Below are 11,961 nucleotides of genomic sequence, written 5' to 3'. Positions count from 1 at the left end.
TTAAGCATTTTTTTGAGACAGATGAAGCTTTATTTTGCTGGTATTTATTCACCGCTGGGATTGTTATTTTTTTTTGCTATATAAATGAAAAAGTCCAAATTTTGAAAAAAAGTGTTTTTCTTATAAAATTTTGCAAATAAATAATCTTTCATCATAAATCTCGGCCAAAATTGATTGTTATCTTTTTAGTAAAAACAAAAAATAACCCAAATTAGTTTATAACCAAAAATTATCATTCTGAAACTTTTTTTTTTATTTTTTTTTAAATTTTTTTATCTTATGTTTTTTACATACTGTCACCCTAGCAGTACAGTGTCACCATGGTGACACTGTACTACTTGTGGGGGGTGATGAAGATTTTTTTTTTTTTTCTTTTTACACTGATTGCTTTTACACCCATAAAGGCTGTAAAAGCAATCATTTCTCCCTTCTCTCTGGCTGCATTCTTGCAGCCATTGAGCAATACTGAGTGAGCTGTGATTGGTCACAGCTTGTCACATGGTACAAGGCTGTTGTGAATAGCCCTGTACCATGTGATCTCTGTGATCATTCACAGATTTCACACGTAGTAAGCAATGATGTCAGAAGTGACATCTTGCTTACTACTCTTCATGTGATCACTGATTGGCCAATCAGTGATCACGTGATCGGGACCTCACACAGAGGTCCCGTCCAACGATCGGTGTTCCGTTGTGTCTGGAGGACACAGCGGGCACCGGATCGCGGTGCTGCGTGCTCCCAGGGAGCGCACACAAGCAGGGTGCAGGAAGGCAGTTTATAAACGGCCACCCGACCCTGCAGTGCCACCGTCCGGACGTTTATATACAATGGCCGGATGGGAAGTGGTTAAATAGGCATGGCCGGAAATATGTCCTTCCTCGGATGGGGGACAGTGGAGGGAATATACTAAATCTGGAGCAGACAGGATCTGTAGCAGCTGTGTATATTGACCAATCAGCTTCCACCTTCCATTTGTTCGGGAAGCGGTATCAAACCCGAAAACCAAACATGTAATATATTGCAGCTTACCAATCATTAGGTGTGGCGGCTGCATTCGTTTTCTTTTTTTTTAGGCTTTTTTCCCTTTGTTTTCACCTGGTGATCCGGCCAATAACACACTTTCCTGTATTAGAGCACCCCCACTCTGGATGAAGGAGCACAGGAGGCACCTATGGACAACAGCATTCTCAGTCCTGGGGGGAAGGGAGCATTAGATGGACTAGCAGATTTAGATACACTAACAAATTGAAGCCAAACTCCTGCTCACACTTTAGCATCAGTTACAGCTGTTTTTTTTTCCTCTTGGGATAAAGGTTTTACGTGAATATATAAAAGCTGATCATTGCAAGCACTCCTGTCGGTGGTAAATGGTTTGTCTCATCTCTGTAAAATGATACATCTGGAGGAAAGCTTGTTCTCTTGAAAAAACAACAGACTTACGCATGCCATAGACGGGTCGAAAATCGGCCGATTTATAAAAAAAAAAACAAAAACCGGCCGTTCGATCGGCTGACATTACCACCAACGGTAAAAAAATTGGCCGATTTTCATCCCGTCTATGGCCGGCATTAACCCCAAAACTTCTGTCGCTTGCAGAGACAGGGGAGCGCACCGTACCATGTGACAGGGGAGCGCACCGTACCATGTGACAGGGGAGCGCACCGTACCATGTGACACGGGAGCGCACCGTACCATGTGACAGGGGAGCGCACCGTACCATGTGACAGGGGAGCGCACCGTACCATGTGACAGGGGAGCGCACCGTACCATGTGACACGGGAGCGCACCGTACCATGTGACAGGGGAGCGCACCATACAAGGTGACAGCAATACATAAGAAGAATTCCAGTCCGCTATTATATTTTATATGAAAGTCTTGCGGTTGCAACAAATGTATCCATTTGTATCCAAATAAAAACATCTGTATCCAAATTATTTGGATACAAATGGATACATTTGTTGCAACCGCAAGACTTTCATATAAATTATAATAGCGGACTGGAATAATAATTCTTCTTCCTCCTCCTCCTTCCTCTTTCATCATTGCCGGGAAAATCGGCCACGAATGTTCCAACATCCCGATAAAAAATATGTGCAAAAAGCCCGAAAAACAGCCGACCAATTAACCCTCTAACGATGCAAAAATCGGCTGATTTTTTTTTTTTTTTTTCGAAAAATCGGCCGATTTTTGACAAGTCTGTGGCCGGCTTTACTGGCTGGATCACCAGGTGAAAATAGAAGAGAGCCTACAAAAAAGGAAAATGAATGCAGCCACCACATCTAACAGTTGGCAAGCTGCAGTATAATAAATGTTTCAATCTGGGTTTAATACCGCTTTGAAAATGAAAGATAGAAGCTGATTGGTTGCCGTGCGTGACTGCTCCAGATTCTGGTTGTTGCGGTCCTATACACTCACCAGCCACTTTATTAGGTACACCTATTCAATCACTTGGTAGCAGAAATTGCTAATCAGCCAATCACATGGCAGCAACTCAATGCATTTAGGCCTCTACACATAGTGAAGTCGACTTGTGAAGTTCAAACAGAGGATCAGAATGAGGAAGAAAGGGGATTTAAGTGACTTTCAACGTGGCATGGTTGTTGGTGACAGGCGGGGTGGTCTGAGTATTTCAAAAACTGCCGATCTACTGGGATTTTCCCGCACAACCATCTCTAGGGTTTACAGAGAATGGTCCGAAAAAGAGAAAATATTCAGCGAGTGGCAGTTGTGTGGAGGAAAATGCTTCATTGATGTCAGAGAAGAATGGGCAGACTGGTTGCTGCGAAATTCAGATGGTAGGGTCAGAATTTGGCGTAAACATGAAAGCATGGATCCATCCTGCCTTGTATCAGCGGTTCGGGCTGTTGGTGTCATGGTGTGGTGGTGGTGTCATGGTGTGGGGGATCCATCCTGCCTTGTGTCAGTGGTTCAGGCTGGTGGTGGTGTAATGGTGTGGTGGATCCATCCTGCCTTGTATCAACGGTTCAGGCTGGTGGTGGTGCCATGGAGTGGGGGATCCATCCTCCCTTGTATCAGTGGTTTAGGCTGGTGGTGTCATGGTGTGGGGGATCCATCCTACCTTGTATTAATGGTTCAGGCTGGTGGTGTAATGGTGTGGTGGATCCATCCTGCCTTGTATCAGTGGTTCAGGCTGGTGGTGGTGTCATGGTGTGGGGAATCCATCCTGCCTTGTATCAGCGGTTCAGGCTGGTGGTGGTGCATGGTATCCATCCTGCCTTGTATCAGCGGTTCAGGCTGTTGGTGGCGGTGTCATGGTGTGGGGGATCCATCCTACCTTGTATCAGCGGTTCAGGGTGGTAATAGTGGTGTCATGGTGTGGGGGATCCATCATGCCTTGTATCAGTGGTTCAGGCTGGTAATAGTGGTGTCATGGTGTGGGGGATCCATCCTGCCTTGTATCAGCGGTTCAGGCTGGTAATAGTGGTGTCATGGTGTGAGGGATCCATCCTGCTTTGTATCAGCGGTTCAGGCTGGTGGTGGTGGTGTCATGGTGTGGGGGATCCATCCTGCTTTGTATCAGCGGTTCAGGCTGGTGGTGGTGGTGGTGTCATGGTGTGGGGGATCCATCCTGCCTTGTATCAGCAGTTCAGGCTGGTGGTGGTGTCATGGTGTGGGGGATCCATCCTGCCTTGTATCAGCGGTTCAGGCTGTTGGTGGAGGTGTCATGGTGTGGGGGAGATTTTCTTGGCACTGGCAAGGTGGACCTAATAAATTGGCCGGTGAGTGTATATTGGGGTTCCCTTCATTTTATTGGAGTTCTTTTCCAGTTTTGGGACTATTAAGGTTTTGCAGTGAGCTGTGGTGGATGTCGGTATGAATTTACCATCCTACAGTAACAAGACTTCTTACAATGTGTGCTGTCCTCTCCTCCAGACACCCAGAAATGGTCAGCGCTAAGTCCACGCACACGGGGCCTCGGTCCGGGACCTCGCCATGGCCACTCCAGTGCCACACATAACTCTGCAATGTACCTGTTTGGGGGATTAAAGAATATGGCTGAGCAAAATGACTTCTGGAGGTTTGACTTCCGCCGACACAACTGGTCCAACATCAAAACCAGGTACGTCGGACGTGTCATGTCCTATCTGCATACGGAGGGTTTACATAGCCATTACATAGCCTATGAGGCCTGAACCAGAAGATAATTTCCCACAGTGCAGCAGGAGCTTTCCCTGCTCTTCCTGAATGATATGTTGGAGAGGGTAGGTACGTAGAAGGTTGAAGGTCTCACTAACAATGAATGGTTACAAAGGTTTTTTTTTTATGAAGTACAAAGGAGAACATCATACATATGGACAAAAGAAGATGGGTTAAGCTAGATGTGCAGGTAAGTACAAGGTCATCATTTCTAAAGTAGAATCTATTGATGTCCTTGTGAATCTTTAAGGATCCTTCACACTACTGGTTGCAGTTGCCCCAGAGATTTGATCCTGCCTTTCTGTGGACCAAAACTTTGGAGTCTATGAGGACTGAAATCAAAGTGACCAAAAGTTGGATGATATCTGACCATCAGACCTATGCTATATGGCCAAAATAATGGACCCTTTTCCCAATGATTGAGTTCAAGTGTCTCCACTGAAGGGTCCTTTTCATACTACAATATACAAAGATATTGTAGAGGATTGTGTTCTTCTAACTTTTTGGTAAACGTTCAGTGAAGATCCTTTTGTGTTCCACTATGACTGTGCCCCTGTGTACAAAGCCAGCTCCATAAAGACATGGTGGAGGAACCTGAGTGTCCTGTACAGTGCCCTGACCTCAACTCTACTGAACACTTTTGCTATAAATTGGGAGACCCAGTGGTGAGCCAGGTCTTCTCATCCATCATCAATATCAGACCTCACAAATGACCACAAATTCCCACATACACCCTCCAAAAGCTTGTGGAAACTCTTCTCAGAAGAGGGGAGGCTCATGTAGATGGGTTGGGGTTACTCCATTTTATTGTCTATTATTGAATGTGATGTCCATCAAGCTCACAAAGGGGTTATGGTCTGGTGTCCACAAGCTTTTGGTCAACCCTACTGAAGACCTTTGGGATAAATTGGAATGCCACTTGAGAGCCAGGTCTTCTTTCTTTATTTTTGGTCCCCATTGTGGGTCCCAAGTTGTGAGCCAGGTTCTCATGCAATATCAGTACCAGACCTCACAAATTCCCACAGACACTCTCCAGAATCTTGTGGAAAGTCATCCCAGAAGAGGAGAGGCTGATGGAGATGGAGTGGGGTTACTCCATCTTAATAGCTATGATAATTTAATGTGATGTACAACAAGGTAACAGAGGGGTGATGGTCTGGTGTCCACAAGCTTTTGGTCAACTCTACTGAACACCTTTTGGGATGAATTGGAATGCCACTTGCGAAGCAGGCGCCCAATTTGGAGCCGAAGGTGTGAGCCAGGTCTTCTCATCCAACTTTAGTACCAGAGCTCCCAGATGGGCACAAATTCCCACAGCCACCCTCCAAAATCTTGTGGAAAGTATTCCCAGAAGAGGGGAGGCTGATGTAGATGGGTTGGGGTTACTCAATTTTATTGTCATTGAATGTGATGCCCAACAAGCTCACAAAGGGGTGATGGTCTGGTGTCCACAAGCTTTTGGTCAACCCTTCTGAAGACCTTTGGGATAAATTGGAATGCCACTTGAGAGCCAGGTCTTCTTTCTTTATTTTTGGTGCCCAATGTGGGCCCCACGTTGTGAGCCAGGTTCTCATTCAATATCAGTACCAGACCTCGCAAATTCCCACAGACACTCTCCAGAATCTTGTGGAAAGTCTTCCCAGAAGAGGGAAGACTGATGGAGGTGGGGTGGGGTTACTCGATTTTAATGGCTGTGTTATTGAAGGTGATGTCGAACAAGCTCACAGAGGGGTGCTGGTCTGGGGTCCACAAGCTTTTGGTCAACCCTACTGAACACCTTTTTGGGATGAATTGGAATGCCACTTGCGAGCCAGGCATCCACTGTGGAGCCCAAGGTGTGAGCCAGGTCTTCTCATCCAATATTAGTACCTGAGCTCACAGATGGGCACACATTCCCACAGACACCCTCCAAAATCTTGTGGAAACTCTTCGCAGAAGAAGGGAGGCTGGTGTAGAGGGGTTGGGGTTACTCCATTTTATTTTCTATTATTAAATGTGATGTCCAACAAGCTCACAAAGGGGTGATGGTCTGGCGTCCACAAGCTTTTGGTCAACCCTACTGAACACCTTTTGGGATGAATCGGAATGCCACGTGTGAGCCAGGTGTCTAATGTGGAGCCCAAGGTGTGAGCCAGGTCTTCTCATCCAACATTTAGTACCTGAGCTCACAAATGGGCACAAATTCCCACAGACACCCTCCAACATCTTGTGGAAAGCCTTCCCAGAAGAGTAGATGTTATAGCCAGAAAGGGAGGCAATTTCATATTAATGACCATGGGATTACAAACTAATTCCATATTAAAGACCATGGGGGGAAGGGGCTAATTCCATATTAAAGGCCATGGGGGGAAGGGGCCAATTCCATATTAAAGGCCATGGGGGGGAAGGGGCCAATTCCATATTAATGCCCATGGTTTAGAATCAGATGTCCAACAAGCTATATGGGTGTGGTGTTGAGGTGTTAAACGTTTGGCCACCTAGTCTACGTCTGAAATTTTCTGCCATTTTTAGAACTTATTAATTAAGATTTATGTTTTATTTGTCCAGCTCCGGCCCCCCTAAGCTAGTAGGCCATGCATCAGCTGCCCACCAGGGCTGCCTATGGGTCATCGGTGGAGGACTACCGTCACGCAGCCCCACCAGTAACTTGTGGAAATACGACTTCGCCTCCTGCTCTTGGAAGAGGATATCCCGTGGAAAAGAACACAATGGCTGTGCCAGGATGTACCACTGCATCGTCCCATTGGATTGGCGCTCCCGGCTGGGAACGGGAAGCTCAGATTCTGGACTTGACAGGAGCTCTGAAGGCGAACAACCCAACAAACTCCATTCGTTTCACTCCTGGGGTGCCAACAAAGTGTCCACCATTCCTATCTCGGATGTTATAGAGATGAAGCCTCTGAAAGATCACTCGTCCAGCCCTTTGTTCTGCTCCTGTTCATCGTCCGCTGACCAAACAGATGAGCACCAAGTCCTCACTGCCTATGAGAACAAATGCTTCTCCTACTCCGGGGAGGAAACTGATGCAGATCATTGCCAGATGGGCTCCGATGGCCAGACTCTGCCAGCAAAGGAGAATGTCTTCCTGGTCATAGGTGGGAAGCCTTTATCCAGACACTGCGAGATCTCTGTATCACATATCCAGCTGGAGTAGAAGCAACCCGTGTCCTCCGGCAATTCAGTTCTGGCTGGTAGGGCATGCTGGGACTTGTAGTTCCACAATAGCTGGAAAGCCACAGAATGCAAAAAGTTTTTAAAGCTAAAGTGTCTCCCTTTTCTGCTGTTACAATGCAGTTTGATTGCACTCATCACTCCAATTCCCAATGCTGCATTGTACCTCCAGACTCCCCTCCAGTCTTACACAGGTGTACTGGCTCCTCCCCTCCAGCCTTACACAGGTGTACTGGCTCCTCCCCTTCAGTCTTGCACAGGCGTACGGCTCCTCCCCTTCAGTCTTGCACAGGCGTACCGTCTCCTCCCCTTCAGGCTTGCACAGGCGTACCGGCTCCTCCCCTCCAGCCTTGCACAGGCGAAACGGCTCCTCACCTCCGATTTTGCACAGGCGTACGGCTCCTCCCCTTCAGTCTTGCACAGGCGTACGGCTCCTCCCCTTCAGTCTTGCACAGGCGTACCGGCTCCTCCCCTTCAGGCTTGCACAGGCGTACCGGCTCCTCACCTCCGATTTTGCACAGGCGTACGGCTCCTCCCCTTCGTCTTGCACAGGAGTACCGGCTCCTCCCCTCCGATTTTGCACAGGCGTACCGGCTCCTCCCCTCCGATTTTGCACAGGCGTACCGGTTCCTCCCCTTCAGTCTTGCACAGGCGTACCGGCTCCTCCCCTTCAGTCTTGCACAGGGGTACCGGCTCCTCCCCTTCAGTCTTGCACAGGCGTACCGGCTCCTCCCCTCCGATTTTGCACAGGCGTACGGCTCCTCCCCTTCGTCTTGCACAGGCGTACCGGCTCCTCCCCTCCGATTTTGCACAGGCGTACCGGCTCCTCCCCTCCAGTCTTGCACAGGCGTACCGGCTCCTCCACTTCAGTCTTGCACAGGCGTATTGGCTCCTGCCCTCCAGTCTTGCATAGGTGCATGGCTCCTCCCCTCCAGTCTTGCATAGGTGCATGGCTCCTCCCCTCCAGTCTTGCACACGTGTATGGCTCCTCCCCTTCAGTCTTGCACAGGTGTTCTGGATCCTCTCCTCCAGTCTTGCACAGGTGTACCGGCTCCTCCCCTCCAGTCTTGCACAGGTGTACCGGCTCCTCCCCTTCAGTCTTGCACAGGTGTACCGGCTCCTCCCCTCCAGTCTTGCACAGATGTATCGGCTCCTCTCCTGGACTGATACAGCTTACTCTGATGTCACTGCACACTGTGAGTATCTCACAATGTGCATTGAAGCTGCAGCCAGTCAGATAGAGATCCTCCCCTTCAGTCAGCCTCATCTCCTGGCTGGAGGACATCCAGCGTCATCTAGTTCTTTCCTCACCAGCCTGACTAGCCTTGGCTCCGCCTCTTTCCTTAATTGGATTTCAGTTCTCTTAGCCATGGAGGCTCAGCATTGCGTAGCTGCAAATACAGCCGGCCTAGGAACGCCCACTCCTCCAGACCGACACCCAGCATTTTGATATTTGCATAACTCCTCCCTAGAGCCAGCCCACTGCCTGTCTCAGGGCTGGAGGCTCTGGGGAGGAGTACTGAGGCAGGCTGCTGTGATGCTTTCAGGACGCTCTGAACAGCCCCTTGCTGGTCCCACCCACTAGCCATGATCTGCCTGAATTACATAGAAAAGCATAGAGACCCAGTAATGGTGTCACTGGGTCTAAAATAAGTTCTATAATGAGAAAGGTAAACAAAAAAAAAAAGAATTAGCATGTTAGACGGGGAAGTGGGGAGGAACCAGGGAAAGCAAACTATCCGAAGGCAAAGCCTGCATGTTCCCGGAGCGATGATGTAGAATCGGGCATGGCCGCTGGAGGCAGGAAGCTGTGAGCTCCGAATAATGGTGTCACCCTCCTGCCCTTGTTGTCTGATGGGAGGGGTGCCAGTGAAGAATGGAGGACGCTGGATCTGGGTAGTGTGTTGTCCAGCTGGAGGAGACTTCTGCATTCACTTGTACCGGTGGCAGAGAATTCCAGATATTCAGCAGGCTCCCTGTGAAGGCTGCAAGGCGGCTGCTCTTCCTTTCCCCCAGGAGAAAGCTCAGAGGCAGGCCAAGGGGTCAGCAGATGGGGGCACAAAAAAGAGAAAAACCTGCAGAGGTAGCTAGAAGGGCATGGGTGGGGGCAGGGGCGGACTGGCCATTTGGAAACTCGGGTACTGCCCGAGGGCCCGGGGTCAGTAGGGGCCCCATGAGATGCCCCTGGTACCTTTTTCATAGGCTTTTTTGAGTTTGGGAAGGACACAGGGGCCCCATGATCTCCTATTGCCCAGGGGCCCTATGAGTTGTCAGTCCGCCCCTGGGTAGGGGGTGGGGGAGCGCAATGCCACTTTGGCGCACAGTGCCTTACAGCGACCAATCACAGCTCAGGATTCTTAGGTGCCTCTTCCTGTGTCCTATCCAATAACCAGGATCGGTTCTCATGTACAGAGTGCAGTATGGACGACTTTACGAGGTCTGGACCCTCCAGCCTCGTCACCGAACGCCACTGCCTTCTAGATAGGTGCAGAAACAAAAAATAGTTTGCTTTACTTTCAGTTATTTGTTTTTACACCGTTACATAGTTCGTCTGGCTGAAAAAAGACAAAAGGCCATCCAGTTCAGCCATAGAATTTTTGACCGAATTTAAATTTTTACAATCGATTTGAAGTATTCGAATCGAAAATATTGGATCAATCCGAATTCATTGTAAAAAAGTGCTGGTTCAGTTATTATTATTATACAGGATTTATATCGCGCCAACCGTTTGCGCAGCACTTTACAGAAATGAAGGGAGACAGAGGAGACAGAGGGCCCGGCCCGTTAGAGCTCACAATTCTATTCGAACTTTACATTTCTGAAGGTGGCTAGATTTCTATTTTATTCAATCCTGTTCTAATCTATTCTATTCTTTTATTTATTCTAGTCTGTTTTATTCTATTTAGTTCTTTTGACAATTTGAATTTTGAAAGATGGCTATATTCTATTCTGTACCATTCTATTCCGTTTTACTCTTTTCTATTCTGCCTTAACTCTATTCTTTTCAAAATTCGCATTTCGGAAGACAGCTTTATTCTATTCTTTTATTTTCTAGTCCATTCTGTTTTTCTTCTCTTCTGCTTTAATTCTATTCTCTTAAAAATTTGCATTTCGGAAGACAGCTGTATTCTATTCTAGTTTTATTTTCTATTCTATTGTTTTCTATTTTCTTTTATTTTCTATATAGACTGCTTTATTCCATTTTACTCTATTCTATTCAAATTTCAGCTATTCTTCTATTTGAATTATAATTTTTTTTGCCTGTCCTATTCTTTTCTATTCCATTGTTTTATTTACTATTTTATTTTTTTTCGAATTGCGGAAGACGGTTCTATTTTATTCTAGTCTATTCTGTTTTCTCTTCTATTCTGCTTTAATTGCAATTTGGAAGATAGCTTTATTCTATTTTATTCTTTTATTTTCTATTTTATTTTCTATTTTATTTTCTATTTTATTTTCTATTTTATTCTTTTATTTTCTTGTCGGTTTTCTGCTTTTCTATTCTGCTTTAATTCTACTCTCTTCAAAATTCGCATTTCGGAAGATAGAATAGAAAATAAATAGAATAAAGCTATCTTGCAAATTACAGTTAAAGCAGAATAGAAAAGAAGAAAACCGACAAGAAAATAAAAGAATAAAATAGAAAATAAAAGAAAGCTATCTTCCAAATTGCAATTAAAGCAGAATAGAAGAGAAGAGAAAACAGAATAGACTAGAATAAAATAGAACCGTCTTCTGCAATTCGAAAAAAAAAAAAATAGTAAATAAAAGAATGGATTAGAAAAGAATAGGACAGAAAAAAAAATTATACTTAAACTAGAAAAATAGCTGAAATGTGAATAGAATAGAGTAAAATGGAATAAAGCAGCCCTTCCAAAATTCGAAAGTAACTGAACAGAATAAAATAGAAAACAAATAGTTTTATTCTATTCTATGCTTTTATTTTCTATTCTATTTTCTATTTTATTCTGTTCAGTTACTTTTGAATTTCGGAAGGGCTGCTTTATTCCATTTCACTCTATTCTATTCACATTTTAGCTATTTTTCCACTTTATGTATAATTTTTTTTTCTGTCCTATTCTTTTCCAATCCATTCTTTTATTTACTATTTTATTTTTTTTATAAATTACGGAAGACGGTTCTATTTTCTTTTTTTTTCTAGTCTATTCTGTTTTCTTCTCTTCTGCTTTAATTACAGTTTGCATTTTGGAAGATAGCTTTATTCTATGCTTTTATTTTCTATTCTATTGTTTTCTATTTTGTTCTGTTCAGTTACTTTTGAATTTTGGAAGGACTGCTTTATTCCATTTTACTCTATTCTATTCAAATTTCGGAAGACAGCTATTCTTCTATTTTAATTATAATTTTTATGTCTGTCCTATTCTTTTCTATTACATTCTTTTATTCTCTATTTTATTCTTTTCGAATTGCGAAGACAGCCATCTTCCAAAATTTTAATAGAATATAATAGAACTGTCTTCCGCAATTCAAAAAGAATAGAATAGAAAATAAAAGAATGGAATAGAGCTGTCTTCCGCAATTCGAAAAGCATAGAATAGAGCTTTCTTCCGAAAGAATAGAATAGAAAAGAAATAGAATAGAATATAGCTGTCTTCCGAAATTCAAATTTT

General features: G+C 45.1%; 1 protein-coding gene across 1 annotated transcript in view; it reads left to right on the top strand.

The window, feature by feature from the left end:
• LOC149432418 (host cell factor 2-like) overlaps positions 1-7,423 on the top strand; it is a 29,259-nt gene extending 21,836 nt beyond the window's left edge. Inside the window, exons 6-7 of the mRNA XM_089665224.1 lie at positions 3,896-4,082; positions 6,707-7,423. Coding sequence (XP_089521350.1) covers positions 3,896-4,082; positions 6,707-7,313 — 794 coding nt within the window. The 3' untranslated portion in view covers positions 7,314-7,423. The remainder of the gene's footprint in view (positions 1-3,895; positions 4,083-6,706) is intronic.
• The last annotated feature ends 4,538 nt before the right edge of the window (positions 7,424-11,961 follow it).

Source organism: Staurois parvus, unplaced genomic scaffold (genome assembly GCF_062004578.1).
Source record: "Staurois parvus isolate SC_StPar_1 unplaced genomic scaffold, SC_StPar_1.0 ptg002148l, whole genome shotgun sequence".
NCBI classification, from domain to species: domain Eukaryota; kingdom Metazoa; phylum Chordata; class Amphibia; order Anura; family Ranidae; genus Staurois; species Staurois parvus.
The sequence above is the reverse complement of the archived record's forward strand: the minus strand, read 5'-3'. Positions and strand labels throughout refer to the sequence as shown.